Source organism: Muntiacus reevesi, chromosome 3, assembly GCF_963930625.1.
Source record: "Muntiacus reevesi chromosome 3, mMunRee1.1, whole genome shotgun sequence".
Taxonomy (NCBI): domain Eukaryota; kingdom Metazoa; phylum Chordata; class Mammalia; order Artiodactyla; family Cervidae; genus Muntiacus; species Muntiacus reevesi.
In genome coordinates this window covers 23,268,801-23,294,280 of record NC_089251.1, presented here as the reverse complement: position 1 = coordinate 23,294,280, position 25,480 = coordinate 23,268,801, and the positions used below count along the sequence as shown (strand labels likewise).

Sequence of the window (25,480 nt, the reverse complement as noted above, 5' to 3'; positions counted from 1 at the left end):
TCAATATGGTCTGACCATTGGCAATACCACCAGCCTCTTAGGAAATGTGGCTGAAAGCCAGCAGGGGCAGGCGAGAACCTCAAATTCTAAACTGCACAGGACTTTGTAAAATGGCCAAAGCATGGCCTAGGCAAGCAAAGCCCTTTCTCATTCCTGGGCCCGTTTTCTTCTGAGGTTTTTTTAGTACAAAGCTCCTATCTGAAATGAATGAAACCTTAGAGAAATGGCCTTGAATAGCACCATCACCTAAGAGATGTATTTGTAGGCTCTATTCTGAGAAGCTGAATGCCTCTCCAACAAGGACATCACCTCCCATGAGGGAAACTGTGAAATTGCCTCCTAGTCCTTCATTGCCATCCCTGCTCCCCAGACTCCAGAACCTGGAAAGGTTAATGCTGCTTCCACAGGCTAGTCCAACTATCAGGAGTGTCAAGCAGACAGAGCTACACTCATACCCCAGTGCCTCTCCTAAAGGGATGGGGCACTTGATCGAGGCCACACAGTTGTCACACCACACATCAGTTAGCTTTTTGAGGAGAGGGACCAACTCCATCCTTATTTGGCTACAATGCCTTAGCTTAGTAAATTTTGACCAGAGCTTTCTTCTTGGAGACCAACTACATGTACTCTATGCCAAAATATAAAGCCATCAGCTCACAGGACAAAGGTTACCAACACTAAGCACAACCAATTTGCAGAACTCGGGGACTTAATTATACTTTTCATTCTAAAGAATCTGATGTCCCAGCTGTTTAGTTAAAAGCACCCTGATGCTGGGAAAGATTGAAGGCAAAAAGAGCAGAGGGTGGCATAGGATGAGATGGTTAGATAGCATCACTGACTCAATGGACAAGAATTTGAGCAAACTCCAGGAGACAGTGAAGGAGAGAGAAGCCTGGCGTGCTGTAGTCCGTGGAGTTGCAGAGTCAGTTACGACCTAGTGACTAAACAACAAGATAGGAAAGTGTTTTGTAAACTATGCAATGCTATTGCTAGCACATATAATCACCAATAATATACCGATATTGTGTAATTTGGGAGAAAGCTCATAACCTTCCTAAGCTCAGTATCCTCCCAAAGGGGAACAACAGCCCCTCCCCAGCCAGGACTGTACAGGTATAAAATGACTTATCTGTGGAAACCAAGTTCCCTCTCTAGATTATGTGCTCTTTACAATTGCTGCTTAAGAGGTAAGAGTTTAACCAATGCTATTAAGGAAGAAAAAAGTTGCATCATTTAATTGCTATTTATTTTCATAAACATGAGGTATTTCAAAGTGCTATAAGATGCAGCACTAAATATATACATTTTGAAGAAATTAAACACAGAACTTTGCATTTACCCAGTTCTATGCACCAAACATGAACAAATACATTAACAGGAAGAAACAGGCTAGGAAAAAGGCATATATATATAGTAAATTTCTTTACAAAAGTTTCTTAGTTCAAAAAGTGATAAAGTAATATCTACTCAAAACTTTCACAACTCATTTTCATACGAAAATATAAGTATCAAATTTAGTTATGTATCAGCATCATACTAAAGTATACAGGCAGTGTAGGAATTAGTACAGTACATAACAGAGATTAACAATATATTTGTATACAAAACATGCTCCTCAAACATTGAGGTATTACAGTACTTAGGTGTGAACTTCCAGTCTAATACTGGCCGCAAAAGCCACCTCTCATTACCCAGGACGTATACAAAAAGGCAGGTGTGTCCATGGTATTTACAGAAATGTTCCCCAGGGGTATCAGTGGCAAACCCCTATGTGGCATCGGCTGGAACTTAAGCACCATTTTAAAAAGAAGGAATGACTTTCTGTCTGGAAACTTGGAACAAACAAGGTGACTTCAACAGCCCCAGAAGGCTCCCAACGGTCCCAGGCTTCAACCGCTGTCTCAGAAGTGACGCACAGGAAAAGCCGCCAGGGTCACCAGCATCCCATCAATGCAGGTCCTGGTAGGACCCCTCGTGTCCTGCTCCCCACCCCAGATCTGAACTTGACGGGGGACCGATTTGAAAGTAAACCAACATTCTTAATGTCAACACAAGGTTTGTTTTAAAAAAAAAAAAAAAAATCAAAATGTGCAAAGTGGCAGTGACTGTCCAGTTCTGAGATGCGTTCAGCAAGTCCGAGCGTGCTCAATTTTCTTTAGCAACTGCTGCTGTCTGGCCTGCAGCTTCTCCTTCTCCAGCAGAAGCTGATGCTCCTCAGCCTGGAGGGAGTGGACGTACTCGGTGGCCTTTTTCAAGATGACCACTTTGGCGGCCTTCTCGTTCTTCACCAGCTCTGGCACGTGGTCCCTGAGCGTGAGAAAGCTGGACCGCAGGTCGTTGCGGCGCTGGCGCTCCAGGATGTTGTGGTTCCGACGGCGCTCGCTGTCCTCCGAGTCAGAGTTGCGGGGGCTCAAGCTCTTAGCCTTGGGTGGGGGGACGCTCTTGAGGGGCCGTGGGGAAGCTTCGCTCTTGATCTTCTTCTGGGGGGGCGCCTCCTCGCTCTCCACGTAGGGCGATGGGGCAGCATAGTTGTGCTGTTGGTGGATGGGGACACAGCGTTTGAGGATCAGCTCCCCTGACGCAGCCCTCCCAGGGCCCAGGGCTGCGCTCTTGGGACGCACGGTGATGGTGAAGGTGGTGACAGCCTTGCTGCTGGAGGACGATCGCCGCTTCTCCACGGTCACCACGTCGATCTCCTCCTCTTCATCTTCCTCTTCCTCATCTTCATCATCTTTGAGAACAAGATGAGAGTTATTCTCACGGTGAGGCACATAGGAATGAAATATACACAGTCTCACAAGGTAGGCCCAGCACGAGGTCTGCTATTACTGATCCATCAGCGTCAGTCTCTGAACAGAGATGTATATACTTTTTCCCTCCCCATCCTCATCCTCCATTCAAGCTTCAGTGGGTGGCAGAAACAGAAAGAACCTTGGCTTTGGAGTCAAGACAGAATCCTGGCTTCATCACAGTTTCCCCGGCAATGAAATGGGGAGTGACACCATAGGTTGAGTTGAATGGATAATATATAGACAGAAGCTCAATAAACAGTAAGCTTTCATCATCGTCGCTAGTCTGCCCCATAGACTTATTTATATTTCCATCTCCATGCTTAACTGACAATTCTCATTTTAGGAGCCTCTACTTACACATGATGGAGTTTGATTTTTAAGTCAAATAAACTTAAAGAACAATTTAATTAACTAAGGAAGAAAAATACCTTGTCTTCCATGAACATGAATTCTATACAGTAAGCAGTTTTTCAACTAACAAAGATTAAACCTTAACAGCAAAGTTGTAAACCACCAGAGCTCTAAACCTAAATAGCGGGGCACCTCTTCTCATAGTCACCACCAACAACAGCCAAAGAACATGTAGCATCATGTGTCCATTTCCCACCCCCCCTTTTCATTTACTACCAGGCTCGGATAGAAAATTATTGTTTAAAATGCAAGCATGAAAATCAAAACACATCTTCGGCTTGATCTGAAGGGGACCGGAAAGCTGAACAATTGTGGGATTTGTTCTAAAGCCGAAATGTGAGGCTGTTCCAGTCTGTGGGTCCCTTTAAGCCAATGTTTTGGTTTTCTGCCAAGAAGACAGCTGTTGGAAGGAAGTGCTTCCTCACCGAAAGCTGTCAAGGCACAGACATTAAAGGGACAGACCCGTTCAAACTGGAGGCTTATCACCAAGTTTCCTTCCAGGAGCCTGGGACCAATCTGTCCTCAGCCCCAAAGGAAATTTAGGCTTTTGATGCATCTGTATTCTGGAAACACTGGATTTCAAGGTCCAAGGCTCCCAGCTCCAGGGACAAGAGCTATTCCAGTATTTGGGTACAGTGCTTCAGTTCCAGGCAAAATCTTGGTTTTAACCCTACCCTTCAGTTTCAGCAGCAGGCACACAATAGAACTAATCAATGAATGCTCCAGGGTGTGTGCATTCCTAGACAGCCCGCTAAGCGCCCGCCCTCACCTTTGAAGGGCACTGGCTTACAGAAAACAACTCGGATCTGAAATTAGTCCTAGAATTCTGGCTAGAAGACAAAACCCGGCCGGTTTTCACTGCACACTGTGAAGAGGCCGCCCCTTGAGAATGCACACAACCGCTGTGGTACTTGCCGCCAGCTGCTCAATGAAGAGAAAGAGGGGGTGGCCCCACCACCCCCAGCCTTTCCGATCCTCGCCCGCCTGCCGGCCAGCATATCGCCGCCTGCTGGCGACCGACCAGGAGCAAATAGCCCACCACCCAGAGAGAGGGAAGGTGGGGAAGAGTGCGGAGGTTTGAAAACATAGAAGCTAAAATCGGTACTCGCGATCTGTGCAGTCCCCCTTAACTTCCTACACCCTTAATAGGATTTTGCACAGGCTTGCCCTTTATGGGGCTTCTCTCCACCCCTGAGCTGTGTCTCAGTCCTTTTTCACCCCTTGGGCTAACAGATTTCTGTCCAAGCAATGCAGCCTGCGGCCCCCTGAACCCCAAGTCGGCTTTAACCACTCAACTTTTCCCAAATTTTACCCCCCTGGGAGGGCACGCTGCCGAGAGAGATGCAGGACCGGGTGGGGGCCAGTGATGGAGTCAGGCTCCCGGAGGGAGCTGAAGGAACTTCAGTTAAGGTGAGGCTGGAGAACACAGCTTTCACTCACCCTCCCCTCCAAACCCTGGGGATCGGCTTGGGAAAAACCTAACCTCTCAAGCCATCAGCACTGTCTCTAAAATACTCTCTCCCAAAGCAGAACTCATGAACCACAAACGGTGGGGGGGGGGGGCACCCCAGCCCCAGCGCCCCAAGAAGGCAGCCGGACCCTGGCTCCCACTTTACCTGAGTCGCTCAGGGTGTCCTCTCCGGAGGTGCTGAGGGCCTTGTGGTCGCTGGCGCTGGCCAGGCGGCCGCCGGTGCGCGGAAGGGCGACTACCGGGGCCGCCACCGGGGCTGCAGCGCCCGCCCCCGAAGCGATCGCGGCGCTTGCCGCCGGGCCACCGGCCGGGGAGGCGGGCACGGGCGCGGGTTCGCGCTTGTTCACCGGGAACGGGAAGACCACGGCGGGATCCACGCACTCAGCGGCCGGGTGGGCGAGCTCGGCGGGCAGGGCGGCCCCGGGGCGGCCCGGCCCCGAGGCTGCGGCGCCGTGCCCGCGACCCGGGGGGCTGGGGGCGCCCGGGGCCGGGGCGGCTGGCCCCGCGGCGGGCGGCCGGCCGTGCTGAAGCTTCTCGCTCACGGCGCGCTCCAGCTTCTCGCGGGCCGAGAAGCCGCTCCACATGCAGTCCTGGAGGATGACCGGGTTGGTGGTGAGACCGCCCAGACCCCCCAGGCCGAACGCGTCCTCCTCGGCCGGGTTGCCCCACAGGTCGGCCTCGGGCAGCAGCATCTCGGTGGCCCAGTTCGGGGGCTCGGGGCTGTGCTCCGGGAAGGCACGGCTGGGCGACAGCGGGGGCGTGGGCAACAGCTCAAACTTCTTCCAGATGTCCTCCCCCGGGGGGGTCGAGTCGGGGCCGCCGAAGTAGAAGTCATCTTCGTCCGGGTAGAAGCAGGGCTGCAGCGAGTCAAACTCGAGGTCTGGGTTCTTGCAGATCATGCCCGGCATGGTGGACGCGGTGCAGCTCGGCATCGGCTCGCCTCCTGGCCCCCGAATGAGGGCTTCTTTCCGCTCCGCTCTTTTTAGTTCGGGGGGTGCTTCCTTCCCGTGGGGGGCGTGGAGGGCGGGGGCCCGCGCCAACCTCCAACACTGCAACCGACAGACACACCAGGAGAGGGTTGGCAAGCGGAGCCGGATACGGGGTGGGGGGGTTGGGGGGGACAGGCAGCGGTCACCCCCTCTTCCTCGGTCCCTCAATCTCCCCTCCAAGCCCCCCACTCCGCCCAGCGCTCCCGAAGGTGGAGGAAGTTGTGTCTCTCGCTCTCTCCCTCCCTCCTTTTGTGTACAAGCTGTCTACGACAGGGGTGGGAGGGGGCATGCAGATGCGGGGGGTGGTGGCCTGGCTCTGCAACTTTGGAAACTGCCATTTCATTCACACCAGGCACTGCCTGGGGGAAGGGGCTGTTCAAGGCTGCAGAATTCTAGCTCCCACCAGCTCGCAGACGGCCCCGGTGGCACCTAAGTAGGGCCAGCTGCTCAGAGGAAGCTCAGGCCTCCAACCCAGCAACTGGGTATAGGATTTAGAGTACCCTCAATTCCTCCTTTGTAAAATTGCCACCTCCGGACAGCAAGCAATAGCGGGGGAAGGGGTGGGGGGGATTCAGGCAACTTTGCAAATGGGAAAGATCCTTTCTCTAGACCGAGAGCAACAACAGGCACCCCAATCCTGAATCCAGCCCGCCCCCCAAAATTTTGTGAGACGCCCCCAGCAGTCACTGGCTGCAGGCAGAGTACTGCCAATAGCTGATTCTGAACCTCTCTAACCCCACCCCCGCTGCTCCAAACCCCCAAGTACGCCCTCTTCCTGAGACAGGCTGAACCCCAGTTCCTGGGAACGGCTCAGGGGCACCAGCGCAGGGAGGGTCTCGCGGAGAGCCGCTGTCTCCTCTGAGCTGGAGCAGCCGTGACCCAGATTACCACCGAGACGGCCTCGCCCTACTGAACCCCCTTCGTCTTCCTCTGGGGGCACCCTTTGGAGACGAACCCAGTTTCGGGGTGGGGACGCATCGGCTCCCCGTCAGCTCAGATGCAGACAAACGTTCTAGAGAAGGGTGAATGTCCTTTCGATGAAGCCATTACACCCCCCCTGGCAAGGGCAGTAGAGGGATTAGGGCGGGTCTCTCCAGTCCTGGAGCCTTGGGGACTGGAACTGGCTTTTCAGGGAAAACCCCGAGATGGTTTTGTTTCGGAAGCAGTCCCCCGGGCATATTCGGGCCCCCGGTGCGTCAGCCGCGATCCCCGTCCAGGGCTTGCCTTCCCGCCGCGCTCGCCGCTCCCGGGGCCCCGGTTCTTACCTCCCGCCGACTGCCGGGGATCCGGAGGCGATTCTGTGCGGGGGTCCCCGGGTGGCCAGGGGCGGGGGGTGGTCCTCGGGTGGCTGCGGTCCGTGCGCGCTTGCGCCTGTCTAGCGCGAGCTCGGCTCCAACCCAGTTCCCAGGAGCCCCCCGCATCCACCCAGCGCGTCCAGACAGATGACTGTCACTGGCTGCGCTTTGAAGCTCGGGGGATATTATTAACTGAAAAATCTGACACACCCGGGGGGCGGGGAGAGAAGGGGGCTGCGGCACAGACAAGGGGGAGGGAGAAAGGCAGAGGAGAGCGGCTTTACCCCGCCCTCTTGATTTCCATAAAAATCAGGGGAGGCGCCAAGGCTTTCGCGCCAAAAGGCACTTGCTTTTCTTCTTTGCAGAACGGAGGCTGCAAAGCTGGGAAGCCCGGGGCGTGCTCCTCCCGCCCTTTTAGACCCCCGGGCTTGCACCGGGTGCACTCGCGGACCAGCTGCAGGTCGAGCCGTGCAATGCCGCACCCAACCGCGGGCCCGGCCATGGCTCGACATTGGAAAAAAAAATTTTTTTTTTTTTTTCCGGAGGGCTCCGGGGGTGTTGGTTGAGGTTGCGGGGTTGGAGCGGAAGGTGGTGGGGGCCAGTTCAGAGGCTCCTAACCCAGCCCCCGCTTCGACGGCGCGTGTGTGCAGCTGAGCGCGAGGCCAACGTCCAGCCGGGCAGTGAGGGGAGGGGGGCAGGGAGGGCGGGGAAGTGGGTGGTTGCCCGTGGGTGATCTCGGAAGGGAGGCGGGAGCCAGGGTGCAAAGTGGGAGGGAAAGGACGCGCCCATTTAGGAACGAGACCGCCGGAGGTTTTTCTAGTTTTAAATTGAAAGGAGAGGGGCGCCCCCTTGTTTGAAAATAAATAAATAAATAACTGCGGGCGACGAGGGTGGCGCAGCGGTGGTTTCTTCGGCCGAAGGCGACACCTCGCGGAGACCGCGCAGAAAGCGGAGCTGCTGGGCCTGGTCCCGGGGGGGTCGGAGCGGGGCCACTGGCGCCCTCCCGCCGTCCTGTCAACCTGTCCCCACCACCGCGAGGGGGGAGAGGGTGGCGGCTCGGCCCCGCTTCCGCAGGGGATGGACGGGAGGCTCCCCAAAACGTCCCCAAGGGCTCCCGAGTTAGCCTTTCAAAAACCAGGGATTTCCCGAATTCTGGGGAGGCTGATGAGGTTCACGAAGGAGTTGTGGTCCACAACTCCGGCAGCCCAAACCCTGGTTCGGAAATCTTGGCTCCTGGTTGTCGGAGGCAAAAGGATAAGCGGCTGCGGTCACTACTCAAGACTCGTTGTGCCTTGGTTTCTTCAACTACCAAGTGGAGTTAGTAATGGTACTTACCTCATAGGGCTGTTATTGAGAAATAATTTTGAAAGCGCTGAGAACGTGCCCAGCAGCGAAGGGGGAGTGCTGAGTGTCAGCTACTGTTAATTAGCAGAACCTGATAGATTCTTCCCGGGAAATGAACACCCTCACCTCGGCTCTCCCAACCCACCACCACTATGAAATCTTCTGTTCGCTATGATCAAGCTTTCCTGCAGGTGTGTTGGGAGGCAGGGTTGACAGGGTTAAAGATTCTAGTACCCACATTCCCCAGAACAACCCCAGTCTCCCGGGCAGCCCCCTTAATAACCAAATGCACAACAAAGTGGGATTTCCCCCGGAAGAATTCCTCTTCGGATGATTTGGAGCAGGGAAACCTGCCCTCCTCCACCCCCCTGCCCTGCCCCTGGGTTGGGGATGGGGGGTGGGAAAACTTCTCCACCTTTTTCCCAAACTGGAAATGCCATCCTCTCCATTCATCTCCTCATTCAAACTAGTTGCGGGTGAGGATGCGGAGGGGCAGGGGGCAGCCTGTAAAATGCTCACCTATTAACATTTGTGAAGACTCCCCAGTCCTTATCCTGGATACCTACATAATTCAAGGAGAGGGGGCAGGTTCCTTGAGTCCTAGGAAGTGACCCATGAATGAGGATGAGCCCTTCCAAACACTTTCATTATTATTATTTTCTTCCCATATGTAAAGCTCTAAACCTTTGCAAAAGCCTTTCATACCCCCTACTTCTGCTTTTCCCTAACTCCCTAATCTAAACCAAGCCCTCCTGCTGATTTCTCCCCAAGCATCCCAGATTTTCCTTCAGAACACTTGCCTTCATTTGTAATGATATCTGCCTGGGAGAATTTGTTTAAGGCCAGCTTCCCCCGAGACAAGGAGAGGAATCTGACTCTGTCTTCCTCACCCTACCTGTCCGTCTTGCTCCAGGGGGCATCCACCTCGCAAAGCAGATACCTGTCCATTTTGTCTACAGCATAGTATTGTTCAAGGCAGAGGTCCCTTAATGAGTCCTTCTGAAGCAGCCAGCTTTTCGGAGAGAGTTTCTGTTTGTCAGCAACAGAGGGAAAGAGGAATGATGACCACATCATCAAGGCAGCAGCCCCAGGAAGGGATCTCAGAGTTGCCTGGCCCACCTTTTTACCGACACGGTGGGAGAAGTGTCAGCAGGTCAGGTTGGCCCCTGTCGCTGCAGGGTCCTGCCTTGTCCGTTCTCACCCGGCCTCTGCCCTTGACCACAGCAGTCGTCCTTTGTCAAGGGCCAAACTGCAACCGAAAATGAGAAGACAGGAGACCCGGTTGCTCTGCGTGCCTCCAAGCAAATTGTGTATTCTTCCTGGACCTCAATCCCTAATCTCATCCTTTTAATGCTAACCAGTAATTACTGACAAGTCTGAATTTGAAGTTTAACAGAGTGATAAAATTTTACAAGTATTTATTGGTACTTTCATTTGCAAATGGAAAGATAAAAGACATTGTCTGTGGAGAAGTCTTGCTACTGCTGGTTCCTCATCTGCTTGTAGGGAAACCTTCAAATTCTTCTTCAAAAGGTTGAAATGCTCTCAGACTATATGGACACACATGAAATAAATCTTTAGAGGACTTGGAAGACAAGTTCAGCCAGCATCCAGTCAGAACAGAGATGAGTGAAGGCACAGCCTCAGTGAGCTCATCACGGGCTGAGGGAGACACATCTAAAATGGAACAACAGACAGTATGGAGTTGTCCACAGGATTTGGTTTATAAATAAGGAGATTTTTTAGGGAGAACAATGTTTTCGTCTACAAATCCCTTCTTTAAAAAACGGCTAAATCACGCACACACACGCACATTCAGAGGAGTCCAACCGATGATTGGCTAGGCGATCAAAAACCTCTAGATGTTTTTCCCAGATTGTGAGTTAAAGATCTGGATCCAACTTCAGGGATCTCAGTTTCTCCTAGAAAACTTAATGGGTCCTTTCCTGCCCACCTCACCCCTCCACCACCAAAGTGTACATTTTTGCTGATTAAATACTTTTAAAATTCCTGACTCTTCATTTAGAATAAAGCTAGCTGCCTGACTTACCCAGTTACTAATGAATTAATTAAGCAACTTAATGAATGAATGAAACTTAAATTGAAGTTTTAAATTGGAAAAAGTAAGATAATAAAGTTAAAGGAAATATAGAGTGGCATTCTAAGACAGATAGCCCAGAAACACAGACGGGAAATTTGAACATATTTGACAACAATGAAAATTTTCGGTTATACTGAAAACACATCCAAAGTCAAAAGATAACGGTGTGATAGAAAAATATTTGCCTCATCTATAAGAGACAAAGAGCATATCCTCTGTCTACAAAGAGCTCTTACACATCAAATAGAAAAGCAACCCGATAGAAACATGGGTCCAGGATAAGAGTAGATAATTTACTGAATAGGAAATGCAAATTGTCCATAAACATATGAAAAGATGCTCAGCTTCACTAGTAGTCAAGGAAATGCAAATTAAATTTCAAGGAGATTAACATTTTTTGGTCTAGCAGATTGGCCCAAGTGTTGGCAAGGCTGGGGAGGGGGGATGGGGACCCTCCTTACACTGTTGGCATTCCAGCATGAAGAATAAAGGCAATCCCAGTCTTCCAAATCCACCCTATTGTTACAAGAAATATTAAAATAAATATGTCAAAATGCATAAACAAGAAGCTGTGTTACAACCTTTTCCTCAGTAACTAAAATGCTGTTAATAATCTAAATCCATTCCATAGGAACATGTTTGCATCTATTATAATACATGTAAGCAGTGGAATAATGTGCAGCCTCTGAAAATAATGTGTTAGATCTACAGGTACTGACTTGGAGGTATCCGTGAGTATAAAGGGAAATATACAAGGTCTTGGGCAGCAGTCTGCCACTTTGGATATCTGTGCATTTAGACATGTCTGCATTAACCCAGCAACAAATTGGGTGTAACATGCAACAACTGATTAATAGTGGTTCACTTTCAGGAAAGGAATCAGATGGAGAGAGATTTCCTCTTCATGCAATATTTTTGAAGCAGAGGAATCATTTTTTGTTTTCGTTATTTTTCAAAACAATGTTTTTATTACTTCCCAGGAAAGATCGTGATTAAGCTGACCAGTTGGGGCAAGTAGAAGATCCTTTCGTGAAGCCTAATATGATCCCCAAAGTTCTCTTTTGTCTCCCAGGCTAGTTGGCATTCTTTCAAACCAAACTAGTGCTCAACTGAGTCAGCTGAGAGTGGGTTCAAAGAAACAAAATGGCACTGGTTTAATTAGGATTAGAAGCAAGCCAAACAAAGCCATTTGAGTATATGATGTTGGATATGCCCAAGACTATATATATATATATATATATATATATATACTTCTGAGGTTGCAGAAAAATTTAAGATACAACATTGAGAGAGTTTTGGGGGTGCGAAATTTTATTGGTAATGGCACAATAATATATAAAACAAAAATTATCTTCACTGAATGCCAGTAATTTAATTACAGATTTAGCAAATCAGAAGTATCCAACAGGTTCAGTACTCCCCTCAAAGACAGATTTCGCATCCTTTGAGGCAGCTCAGAGATCCCCCTTCCACGAGGAAGCCTTCTTTCAGGCTTAGTATGTTACAGAGACCTAGGGAAATCATGAAGACGGGGTGAGTAAAAATGGTTTGCAAGCTCCGAAGAGCTTCAGGGATGGTAGTGGCCATAGAGCTGGCCACTGTTTTACTTGATGCTTAAAGTGAGATGGGAAAACTGTCCAGAGAAGCAGGCAAGTGGCTCAGGGCCAGGCCTGAAGGAGTGGGGGAGGCAAAGAAGCTTCCACTCTGTAGACTACAAACTTGATTTATCAGCATCAGAGCTTTTGCATGGAAGGGGAACCCAGTCTCAGTGTGAACCCATACGAACCACAAGGAATTCTGACTCCAGATCTGGTCTTCAAGTCTGTTTGGTACCACCCCTTATAAACAGCAGCAGTTCCTTCTGTTCAGTTCAGTCGCTCAGTCATGTCCGACTCTTTGCAAACCCATGAATCACAGCACGCCAGGCCTCCCTGTCCATCACCAACTCCCAGAGTTTACCCAAACTCATTCCCATCGAGTCGGTGATGCCATCCAGCCATCTCATCCTCTGTTGTCCCCTTCTCTTCCTGCCCCCAATCCCTCAAAGCATCAGGGTCTTTTCCAGAGTCAACTCTTCACACGAAGTGGCCAAAGTATTGGAGTTTCAGCTTCAGCATCAGTCCTTCCAGTGAACACCCAGGACAGATCTCCTTTAGGATGGACTGGTTGGATCTCCTTGCAGTCCAAGGGACTGTCAAGAGTCTTCTCCAACACCACAGTTCAAAAACATCAATTCTTCGGCTCTCAGCTTTCTTCACAGTCCAACTCTCACATCCATACATGACCACTGGAAAAACCATAGCCTTGACTAGATGGACCTTGATGACAAAGTAATGTTTCTGCTTTTTAATATGCTGTCTAGATTGGTCATAACTTTCCTTCCAGGAGTAATCATCTTTTAATTTCATGGCTGCAATCACCATCTGCAGTGATTTTGGAGCCCAAAAAACTAAAGTCTGACACTGCATCCACTGTTTCGCCATCTATTTCCCATGAAGTGATGGGACCAGGTGCCATGATCTTAGTTTTCTGAATGTTGAGCCTTAAGCTAACTTTTTCACTCTCCTCTTTCACTTTCATCAAGAGGCTTTTTAGTTCCTCTTCACTTTCTGCCCTAAGGGTGGTGTCATCTGCATATCTGAGGTTATTGATATTTCTCCCAGCAATCTTGATTCCAGCTTGTGCTTCTTCCAGCCCAGTGTTTCTCATGACGTACTCTGCATATAAGTTAAATAAGTAGAGGGACAATATACAGCCTTGACGTACTCCTTTTCCTATTTGGAACCAGTCTGTTGGTCCGTGTCCAGTTTTAACTGTTGCTTCCTGACCTGCATATAGGTTTCTTAAGAGGTGGGTCAGGTGGTCTGGTACTCCCATCTCTTTCAGAATTTTCCACAGTTTATTGTGATCCACACAGTCAAAGGCTTTGGCATAGTCAATAAATAAGAAATAGATGTTTTTCTGGAACTCTTGCTTTTTCGATGATCCAGTGGATGTTGACAATTTGGTCTCTGGTTCCTCTGTCTTTTCTAAAACCAGCTTGAACATCTGGAAGTTCATGGTTCACATATTGCTGAAGCCTGGCTTGGAGAATTTTGAGCATTACTTTACTGGTGTGTGAGATGAGTGCAATTATGTGTCAGTTTGAGCATTCTTTGGCATTGCCTTTCTTTGGGATTGGAATGAAAACGGACCTTTTCCAGTCCTGTGGCCACTGCTGAGTTTTCCGAATTTGCTGACATATTGAGTGCAGCACTTTCATAGCATCATCTTTCAGGATTTGAAATAGCTCAACTGGAATTCCATCACCTCCACTAGCTTTGTTTGTAGTGATGCTTTCTAAGGCCCACCTGACTTCACATTCCAGGATGTCTGGCTCTAGGTGAGTGATCACACCATCGTGATTATCTGGGTCGTAAAGATCTTTTTTGTACAGTTCTTCTGTGTATTCTTGCCACATCTTCTTAATATCTTCTGCTTCTGTTAGGCCCATACCATTTCTGTCCTTTATCAAACCCATCTTTGCATGAAATGTTCTCTTGGTATCTTTAATTTTCTTGAAGAGATCTCTAGTCTTTCCCATTCTGTTGTTTTCCTCTATTTCTTTGCATTGATCGCTGAGGAAGGCTTTCTTATCTTGCCTTGCTATTCTTTGGAACTCTGCATTCAAATGGGAATATCTTTCCTTTTCTCCTTTGCTTTTTGCTTCTCTTCTTTTCACAGCTATTTGTAAGGACTCCTCAGACAACCATTTTGCCTTTTTGCATTTCTTTGCCATGGGGATGGTCTTAATCCCTCTCTCCTATACAGTGTCACGAACCTCCATCCATAGTTTATCAGGCACTCTGTCTATCAGATCTAGCCACTTAAATCTATTTCTCACTTCCACTGTACAGTCATAAGGGATTTGATTTAGGTCATATCTGAATGGTTTAGTGGCTTTCCCTACTTTCTTCAATTTCAGTCTGAATTTGGAAATAAGGAGTTCATAATCTGAGCCACAGTCAGCTCCCAGTCTTGTTTTTGCTGACTGTATAGAGCTTCTCCATCTTTGGCTGCAAAGGATATAATCAATCTGATTTTGGTGTTGACCATCTGGTGATGTCCATGTATAGAGTCTTCTCTTGTGTTGTTGGAAGAGGGTGTTTGCTATGACCAGTGTGTTCTCTTGGCAAAACTCTATTAGCCTTTGCCCTGCTTCATTCCATACTCCAAGGCCAAATTTGCCTGTTACTCCAGGTGTTTCTTGACTTCCTACTTTCGTATTCCAGTCCCCTATAATGAAAAAGACATCTTTTTTGGGTGTTAGTTCTAAAAAGTCTTGTAGGTCTTCATAGAACTGTTCAACTTCAGCTTCTTCAGCATTACTGGTTGGGACTTAGGCTTCGATTATCGTCATATTGAATGGTTTGCCTTGGAAATGAACAGAGATCATTCTGTCATTTTTGAGATTGCTTCCAAGTACTGCATTTCGGGCTCTTTTGTTGACCATGATGGCTACTCCGTTTCTTCTAAGGGATTCCTGCCCACAGTAGTAGATATAATGGTTATCTGAGTTAAATTCACCCATTCCAGTCCATTTTAGTTTACTAACTCCTAGAATGTTGACATTCACTCTTGCCATCTCCTGTTTGACAACTTCCAATTTGCCTTGATTCACGGACCTAACATTCTAGGTTCCTATGCAATATTGCTCTTTACAGCATCAGACCTTGCTTTTATCACCAGTCACATGCACAATTGACAGAATGTGGTCCACTGGAGAAGGGAATGGCAAACCACTTCAGTATTCTTGCCTTGAGAACCCCATGAACAGTATGAAAAGGCAAAGTGATAGGATACTGAAAGAGGAACTTCCCAGGTCGGTAGGTACCCAATATGCTACTGGAGATCAATGGAGAAATAACTCCAGAAAGAATGAAAGGATGGAGCCAAAGCAAAAACAATACCCAGTTGTGGATATGACTAGTGATAGAAGCACTTCCTATGTCCCATCTTTTTTTCCTGGGACTACTTTTCAATCTCACTGATTTAGTTTAGTGGGGTGTGTCCAGATTTCCTCAGATGAAGTTTTCAGACCTCTTGCGGTGGTTACATAACTGATGGCTGATTTGCCCACTCATTGATTCTTGTTAATCTCAGTTCCTAGGATGCTGGAGAAATTCCCTACAGCCCATGTGTGCATGAGTGCTAAGTTGCTTCAGTCATGTCCAACTCTTTGTGACCCAATGGAGTGTAGCCCACCAGGCTCCTCTGTCCATGGGCTTTTCCAGGCAAGAATACAGAGTGGGTTGCCATTTCCTTCTCCAGGGGATCTTCCTGACCCAGGGATTGAAGCCAGGTCTCCTGCACTGTAGGCAGATTCTTTACCAACTGAGCTACCATTTTCTGGGTGGGTCTAGTTAATAAACTTGCCTCTTTCTCCTCTAATAATCTCTTTCCCTTGTTAGGGGATCCCCGGTGTCTCAGCTCCCTGAGTGGCTTCCCCTCCCTCTTAGCTTGTCCATAACCCAAGTAACTTTGGCCTTGGAAGAAGATCATGCAAAATCAAGGTAGTATAAGATAGTAAGAATGAAAGCACAAGACCATGGGGAGATGATTGGTGTCCTTCAGGATTGGAGGTGGTGGTTTAGTCCCTAACTTGTGTCCAACTCTCTGTGATCCCATGGACTGTAGCCCACCAGGCTTCTCTGTCTATGGGATTCTCCAGGCAAGAATACTGGAGTGGGTTTTCATTTCCTTCTCCAGGGGATCTTCCCGATCTGGGGGGTCAACCATCATCTCCTGCATTACAGGCAGTCTCCTGCACTGTAGGCAGATTCTTTACCAAATGTGTCATCAGGGAAGACCAAAGTCATGAATTAAGTGTTGCAGCATTTTGCACTGGTCATTTAACTTCCTTTGACCTCAGTTTCTTTGGTTCACTAAATGGAATAATGAACTCTACTCCTGCTTCTATTCCACGAGGTGGAAATGGTATCCATAGAGCAGTGGGTTTAGATTCAGAAATTAAGTTTAATGTCCTCATAGTATGTTGTTTCATATCTGAGACAAGTTCACTTCCAGAGCATCAGTTTTCTCATCTGCAAATAGGGATAATAATATATTTTTTACTGCAAGGGGACAGATATGAGATTTGGAATTGAAATAAGTCCATACCTTACATTATATGATAAGCTCCTAGAAAATGTGAAGGTGAAATTGTGCCAGAAAAATGGTAAAACCTCTCCACAAGAATAGTAGAGATCCTCTGTGAAGTTATTAAAACAGGGCTGTTTGGGATGGGCACTTTAGAATAATCTTACAATGATGGTCAGATTTCCTGGTAAGTGGTACCAAGTCCAAAAACCTGTCAAAGGGACAGATGGCATTCTTAGCACAAAAGAGGAAACCAATTAGAAGTTAAAATACAGAAAATGGGAACTTGTAAATGCTAACAAATTGTTTCAGCATGGAAGACTGCTCTATATTCCGTGACACTTGCTGCAGAGGGTTTCCGTCTGGTTCATCAGTGCTCACGGGACATTGGCTATTAGAGTCTACAGAAACCTCCCAAACCCTTTTTTCTAACCTCCTTGATTTCAAACTTAACCCGAATTGTCAGGCAGACGCTAACAATTGCACTTTGTCACTTACACAGTAACAGATTGTTTCTTTGCAGCTCAGAAATGAGCAATAAACACTAGGCTTTAAGAATCAATTTCCAAACACTACACTTGCATTCATTCAGTCTATCAGCAAATACATACATATAACTTCTGTCTCAAGGTATATACAAACCAGTGGGGATGACAGACAAAGACCCAGAGAGTCCAGTTAAACTTATTTCATGTTATAATATATTGTACACACAGAAGAAAGATCCTTCACCTCCGTCTGGGGGAGTGGGCCATGACTTACTGGGAGACATTTAAGCTACGGGATGAGATACTGGAGTTTGCCCACAATATCAGAGTAGATGAATTATATTAGGATGGATGAGGTTATGCTGCAGCAACAAACAAACCCTAAATCTCAGTGGCTTAATATAACAAAGGCTTCTGGGGTTTTGGTTTTCACTTTTTACATAGCATCCTTATTAGAGAAGCAGACCCTCATGAAAAGAAAAAGAAGGCAAGAAACAGATGAGTGCAGCTGCTATACCCTTTGTTAAAACCTCTGCTTGGATTAAGGTGACTCCCAAGTTGGACAAAATGGCTTGGGAAAAAGAAACTAAAACATGGCTACCCCCCAAAGATGTTACATCGGTTGAAGACACTGAACTAAGTCTAGAAAGAGAGATGTCCTGAAGAGAACTGTGTCCTTGGCTATAGCTCTTAGGAGTCAGATCACACAAGGGTAAAAACCCAGACTGCCTCCCAGCCCATACCCTTTCTGATCCTCTGAACCACCTGCCATGGCCTGTAACCTGTACCATTTAGCACTACACAACCTCCTTAAGGCCTGGGGTAGAGGGAGGGGCACATTTATTAGACCTTTTTAATGTTTCATGAGGCATAGTTTTACCTGGCACAAAGGAAGTGTTCAATAAATGTTAGTGGAATGAGTGAATGAATTTCTCTGTTCTAAAACGAGACTGTGCTCTATATATGTGTAGAATGTCAGGACCAACACCCCATAGAAAAGTGAGACTACAAACCTGTGATTTTCAAATATGGTTTTAGCATCAAAACTGGTCAGTCATTTAGTTAGTTATGACTGTGCCTTGCAACATGCAGGATTTTAGTTCTCCAACCAGGATCAAACCCCCACCTTCTGCAGTGGAAGCTCAGAGTCTTAACCAATGGACCACCTTAACCAATTTGGGTCTTCCTTGTTGCATGGCCTTTCTCTAGTTGCATCGAGCTGGGGCTACTCTGTGGTTGCTATGCGTAGGCTTCCCATTGTGATGGCTTCTCTTGTTGCAAAGCATGAGCTCTAGACATGCAGGCTTCAGTAGTTGTGGCTCCCAGGCTCTTGAGCACAGTTTCAGGAGCTGTGGCCTTTGGACTTGGGCTTAGTTCCTCTGTGGCACGTGGGATCTTCTCAGATCAGGGAAGAACTTGTGATGAGTTCTCCTACATGAACTTGTGATTCATGTTTTGGCAAGTGGATTCTTTACCATTGAACCACCAGGGAAGTCCCCCAAACTATTTTTAAAAAATAATCCAAAAAAATCAAACAACTTTTACCCTAAGCCCAGAGACATAAATGGGGTAGGTCTGATTGGTATGAAAATAAGTGACCCTGAACCCCACTTTCTCATTTCTCTTTTGGCCCCCTCCAAAGAACCTCTGGGCATCTTTAAGATTTTCAAACTCAGATTGAAAGTCAAGCATTTAGATAAATCAAAACTCACAAATAAGAAACCCTGCTACTTTCTCACCAAACCAGCAGAAGTTTCTGGCTTTTATCTCCTCCTGCTGTTGAAACCTGCAGTTGTCTCCATCCTCCTGTGATGGGTTTAGAGGTAGTGCATTTAGTTTTGTGAGGAAGGAATGAAATGTTCAGATATGAGTGTGAGGTGGGCACTTCTCATGAGTGGAGGGCTGAGAGGAGCCACTAACTCCAGGACCCTCATAAGGGCTCACCCTGCAGGTTCAAGGGCTGGGATTCCTCCAGAGAACAGATTAAGTTAAGCAAGTCTCCCAGAGCCTCCTGAAGATGGGAACCCAAGCATGTGTCACTTTTTCTGCAGTCTGCGTAGGTTCCCAAGGAGTATTGTCTTTCTCTCTATCTGATGCTCATTTCTCACGCTCCAAGGTTTTGGGAAGGCTGGGGAGAAGGAAAAAGAAGATTTGCCAGTTCCCTCCTCTTGTTTGGCTCACTGAAGACTCCCCACCCACCATACTGCCAGACAAGAGCCCTAATCCCCTCTGTGAGTGGCCCAGAGAAAACCTGGGTCTTCTTGTCTCATCGTTGCTAATCAGAGCCAAGGAGAGTCAGATCCTAGGACATGGATGCTGTCCTAGAGCAAAGTGTACCTGTTTTCTACCCACAGCATCTCATCTAACTTCCACTGAGAAGACAGGGCTACATAGCTTGGCAAACTTTCCAAGCATCATCATTGAGTGCCAGATGGGGTCTCTGGTTCTCTTTGTCTTCATTCTGCTCCATTAAAACCCAAAGTCAATCTTAGATAATTCTGGGCTCTTCATTCACCTTCAAAACCATGAGGATGAATACAGGAGATTTTCACTGATTGAACCTGGGAGCGAATAAGGTCCCTTCTCCCTTCTCCATCCTCACAGAGGCCCCAAGGGCCCCAGTTCCAAGCCAAGAAGAGCTTCTCTAGTCCAAGCCACTCTTCAGGCATCTGGAGTGACAGCATCCTGAGAGGAGTGAACACACCTAGGTTGGGACTGAAGCCAGGATGTCAGCCCAGTGCAGGTTCCACTATTCTGCATTTGGTGATTTTCAACACGAGGCAAGCACTTCAGGAGTGCTCACCAAATACTGTGAACCATTTAAAACTATGTTTAGACAAAAAGGAACCCAGCCCTTAAGCCAGAAGTCCCAAAACAGCACTCCCCCAAAATTGAGGAAGTAGCCTCAGTTCTGCATGATCCATGAGGGCAGATAACAAGGGGTGTTCCTTTGTAGGTTCATCTGCTAGCTGAGGACTTTGATAAGTCAGTTCAGGGAGAAGTAGGTTTGTTAAGCAGTCCAACACAACCCCTTTCCTCGCCCCCAACTTCTGGTCTCCCAGCTGCATGGACACTGCTTTGAACCTCAGTCTTCTCAGGCTTAAAAGGGGAGTGATTATTCCCTCCATCCTTGCAGGATTGCTGTCATTACCAACTGTGACATAAATGACAAAGTGCCATGTAACTGTAGGGGTGATCAACAATATTACAAAAATAATCCCCACTCATTCAAAATTCCCTGATTATCTAGATTCTTTCCCCACTTGCTGTCTGAATTTCTGCCATATTTTAGAGATGAAATAGTCAGATATTAACCTGAGTTTTTCTGCTTTCATCCAACTCCTTAGAATCATGGACTCAAAACATCACATTTCCCTGGCATTATTTCTGGTGAAACCCTTCTTTAAAAATCCATCAGAGTAGTATATGGCTAAGAATAATGTACAACTTCTTTCCAAACCCATCAGAATCATACATGCCCCTAGTGATAGATGAAAAAGGAAGTTGTAAAACAACATACAGCATGACCTCCTCTTTGAAGGAAAAACATCATATGTTCTTATTTATCCATATCTGAAGGTTGTACATCAAACTGTTTAGCGGAATTGTTGGGAGTGGGATCTAAGGATTGAGGGGGCGGATGGTAAAGGAGCTTTTATTTATTTTTCTGTTGTTTTAATTTTTAAAAGCAGTTATCCATATTTTATTTTATTTGTTTTTAATATTTATTTACATATTTATTTATTTATTTGGCTGCACTGGGTCTTAGTTGCAGTACATGGGACCTTTGTTGCAGCCTGTGGGCTTCACTCTAGCACATTTGTTTATAAAAGTGCCTCTCTACAGGTTCCTTGATGCGATCTTCAAGATTGCATTAAAAGTCATGAACAGAAGTTTTAAATTTGTAATCAATATACACTTATACATATGATTTGATTTTCAGTTCAGTTCAGTCACTCAGTCTTGTCTGACTCTTTGAGACCCCATGGACTGCAGCACACCAGACTTCTCTGTCCATCACCAACTCCCGGAGACTTGCTCAAACTCATGTCCATTGAGTCGGTGATGCCATCCAACCATCTCATCTTCTGTCATCCCCTTCTCCTCCTGCCTTCAATCTTTCCCAGCATCAGGGTCTTTTCCAATGAGTCAGTTCTTCACATCAGGTGGCCAAAGTATTGGAGTTTCAGCTTCAACATCAGTCCTTTCAATGAATATTCAGGACTGATTTCCTTTAGGATTGACTGATTGGATTTCCTTGCAGTCCAAGAGACTCTCAAGAGTCTTCTCCAACACCACAGTTCAAAAGCATCAATTCTTCAGTGCTCAACTTTCTTTATAGTCCAACTCTCACATCCATATATGACTGTTGGAAAAACCATAGCTTTGACTAGACAGACCTTTGTTTGGTCAATTTGATTTTAACATATTCAATATAGCATGTTATCTCTCTTTTTCCAATGCTGACCCCCATCACTCCCAAATGATGATGGCCTAGGTAGATCCCAGGGTGCACTGTCGTTTACGTAAATGACATCTGAATGAAACTGCAGCAACTTACGAGTCTGTTCAGAACTCCTTCTCAAAGATTTATCAAATCCTGTAATTTTGTAGATTTATACCACCACCATGAAACATGAAGTCCACTGACATGGATTCAGTCCCTGGGTTGATAAGATCCTCTGGAGGAGGGCATGGTAACCCACTCCAGTATTCTTGCTTGGAGAATCTCATGGACAGAGGACCCTGGTGGGCTATAGTCCGTGGGGTCACAAAGAGTCAGATACACTGAAGCGACTTAGCATGCACAGACTCCCAAGAGCCTCACCCTGGCATCACTAGGGACCAAAGGATAGCATCTAGTGAGTCTGTTTGTTTCCCCAGGACTCCATTCTCAAAGGAGTCTTCAGATTGGAAACGGAAGGTTTCCATGTTGCTCCAGAGAGTGAAATTTACAAGTGACAGGAGGCAGTGTCTGGGAATGGAATTCCTAGTCTTAACAATAGGAGGAAGAATTTGGTAACTAAAACTAGAATTTGATAACTAGAACTGACAGTGGATGGGGTTGTCTTAGTAGTAAGTCCTGAGATGACTGTCACAGGATTTAGGCAGAGGTGAGTGAAGCATCAGACTTGTTATAGAAGGAATTTTTGTATAAAAATAAATTTTGTGATTCTTAATTGTATATCTTTATTTATTATTGGTGAGATTAACATGTGGCTTTAGGGGAAAACATCCTTAAAGTGATAAACTGTGTGATCTCAATTCACTGTGTATTTATAGTGTTGGGTTCGGAAACTGGTTAGTTTCCGAAAGCCTGGATTTTAAAGACCATCAATCAATTGTTTGGTCTTAATTAATTTTCCTTGAGAATGTCTGACAATGTTAACAGAAGCAGCAATTAAAATTAAATGGTGGTGTAATCACCATCTCAAATATTTAAACAATGTGATTATATAATATCTATCAACACAGTGGAAAAAATTACTCTCAGGGAAATAGATGTGAACAGAAAAGAAGTATTGCTTCAAGGTTTAGAAAATGTTATTTCTTCTCTTTATGCCTCCCAGATCTTCAAGCTACAAGACAACTAGACAAGCTCTTGCTGGCCCCTCATGCCGACTTCTGACAGCAGTAAGCCCCCACAGGCCCCACACCTTGGGTAGCTGGTGCTAAAATATGCCCTCCAGTTGTCTGCTTCGATCATAATCAGACAAAAGATGTTCTGTGTTTCCCCTTCAAGTCAGTCTGTGTGGGCTCATTCTAATCAGCCAATGAGCTGGGGCAGAAGTGTTGGTGTGAGGGGTTCTTATTCAGCCCAGGACTGATTTACTGAGGTCCTACTGTGTGCCAACTTAACCTTCCAGATTGCCGTTTGCATCTTCACCTTATTTCCTAAAAACCTATACCTATCTATTCAATGCTTGCAGACACCTCTTCTTAGAAATTCCAGAGATTCTTCACATTTATGGTATCCCAAACTGAACTCAATGTCTTCCCTTCAAGCTACTCCTCCTGCCAAATTCTCTCTTCCGGTGATGTTCCTATCACCTGTTACCCGGATCAGAAACCTGGGATTCAGGCTTCATTTCTTTGTTTTTGGCTCTGCTGGGTCTTTGCTGCTGCATGCGGACTCTCTTTAGTTGCTATGAGCGAGGGCAGTGCTCTGGTTTCTCACTGCGGTGGGTGGCTTCTCGTGTTGCAGAGCACAGACTCTAGGGCGAGGACTAGTAGTTGAGGTGCACGGGCTTAGCTGCCCTGCCGCATGTGGGATCCCAGTTCCCAGACCAGGGATCAAACCCGTGTCCCCTGCATTGGCAGGCAAATTCTTAAGCACTGGACCACCAGGTGAGTCCACGCCTCCTCCTTTTGAGTCATCTGGCATCTTTGCAGTGAACTGATTTCATTATCTCTACCTCCATCCAAGGCTTATAGAAGGCACCAGCATGTCCACACCCATTTTTCAAAGATGGAAACCCTTCCATTTCAGGTGGTAAAGAGCCTCAGAGCCACACTCCCCAAGTGTCCCTCTGTCCACTATAGCAGCTCCTCCCTCCAGAGCCTGCAGTCCTTCCCACAATCCAGCCAACCAAGGGGTGAGGTCTGGCACAGTGGAAAGCTGGGGAGCCTTCAGGAGCTTGCTCTGGTTTTGATTGCCTGGTAGCTGGGTGGGACTAATCATTACTATTTGACCATCCTGTTCACAGTCCATGACTGTCTTATCAGTTACAGCCCAGTAAATGTCATGCCTGGGGCCCCCCAAAAGGCTTAAATTAATTTTTTTTAATCAGAAGAAAAAGAATGAATATAATAATGACTGTCTAATGATGAATCATGCCTGGATTTCCACTGATAATCACACAGCCACAAAGTTTAATTTTGCAGTATTTTTCATGGATGAACCTTACAAGCCAACCCAGAATGCAGTTCCATTCCCCACTTCCTCATCCTTCTCTTATCGCCAGAATTCCAGATGATATTTCCTCAGATCTTCCTTCATCCACTGCCTTCCTCTTTTACTCCTCATTTGTGGACCACCTACTGGGTACCAGAGGCTTCCATGGCAGCTCAACTGGTAAAGAATCTACCTGCAATGCAGGAGACCCGGGTTTGATCCCTCGGTCAGGAAGATCCCTTGGAGAAGGAAATGGCAAATCACACCAGTATACTTGCCTAGAAAAATCTCATGGACAAAGGAGCCTGGTGGGCTGCATTCCATGGCATCCCAAAGAATCAGGCATGACTGAGAGAATATCACTTCCACTTTCAACTTACCAGGTACCAGTTCTGAGCAACTGGAAATGAGCAAGCCACATTGCCAGCCCTCAAGTTGTTCACAGTCCAGAGATGATGAAGATGAAGAAACCCCCAACTGGAGTACCATGCGGTAGATGGTCCAGCAGGAGACCCAGAGCTCAGAGAGAGAGAGGCTTCTCCACTCAGGTGAGTTGGGACAGATCTGATGCTTGAGCTCTGAGGAATTTCCCTCTCACCTCAGAAAGGAGGGCACAGAACAAGGACCATCTGGGGGTTTGAACGTCTCTCCCAGCTGCTGCCAGGGCTTACGACCCTCGTCCCAGCGCCTGTCCACGATGGTCCCATGCAGACTAAGCTTTCAGAGGGTTGGCGAGGCTATGCTTGTGGCTTATCAGCCTGGTCTGTGGACAGTGTTGGGTCTGGATGGAGTCTAGTACTACAATGAGTCATCGCTCTAGAGAACCACCACCCACCTTGGAGGAGGGATTCCACGCCTCTGATGTAAGGCTGGTCTCCCAGGGAGAGGGGTGCGGGTGCAGCCAGCTGGCCAGGGGAGCCAGCGGTGGTGGTGTGTTCCTTGTCTGTGGGGCCAAATCATCTACCTCGATCTTGGCTGCACTCACCTCTTCCCGGGCATTTCCTGCTGGCATTTGGACCTTGGTCGGAGGGAAGGCCGGGATACAGGTGGCTGGCCAGGCATGATGGTGGCGCTTCCTGAGATCACCTTCCTGACCTGTCCCCACCCCTCAGGGCAGCCCCAAAGGCTAATCCTTCTCCAGGCCTTCTCTGTGCTTCCGCACCTCTCACCCACCCTTTCTCTAGCTCTGAGGCCTCACTTGGCCATCAAAATCCTGGAAGCTCTACAGTGAAAATTCAATTTCACTCCTCCAGTTGGAACTTCTCCCTGTGTTCCCAAAATATATGGCAAACTCGTAAAGGGGCGTAACAGTCCTTAGAAGCTTTGGCAGGACTTGAAGTTCATTGCATGCGTGTGTCTTGCTTACTAGCTGCACCTCTTTGAGAGCCGTGATCAAGCGTGATCTTCGAGCCCACAGAGGCCAGCACAAACCCATCAGTGACCCTCGTCTCAGCAGATGCTTGTGAACGACCCGCTCCCACTGGGACTCGGAAGTGCCATGGCTCCTGGATTAAGCTACTTACTCCTTATTGGCTAGGTCTGCCTGTATTTTG

At 47.3% G+C, this 25,480-nt stretch overlaps 1 protein-coding gene across 1 annotated transcript; it reads right to left on the bottom strand.

The window, feature by feature from the left end:
• Window positions 1-2,074: 2,074 nt before the first annotated feature.
• Window positions 2,075-7,027, bottom strand: MYCN (MYCN proto-oncogene, bHLH transcription factor). Its single transcript, XM_065927193.1, has 3 exons — window positions 6,932-7,027; window positions 4,823-5,726; window positions 2,075-2,734 (listed from the first exon to the last, which is right to left on the bottom strand). Exons 2-3 carry the CDS (start codon window positions 5,607-5,609, stop codon window positions 2,130-2,132), a joined length of 1,392 nt encoding a protein of 463 aa, XP_065783265.1. The 5' UTR covers window positions 5,610-5,726; window positions 6,932-7,027; the 3' UTR covers window positions 2,075-2,129.
• Between the last annotated feature and the right edge of the window lie 18,453 nt (window positions 7,028-25,480).

What these genes read in the sequence shown, in the direction of transcription:
- MYCN (XM_065927193.1), bottom strand. Translation starts at nt 5,609, where the DNA reads ATGCCGAGCTGCACCGCGTCCACCATGCCGGGCATGATCTGCAAGAAC. An exon ending in GGACACCCTGAGCGACTCAG is followed by an intron (nt 2,735 to 4,822) that starts GTAAAGTGGGAG and finishes TTGTTCTCAAAG; the next exon opens with ATGATGAAGATGAGGAAGAG.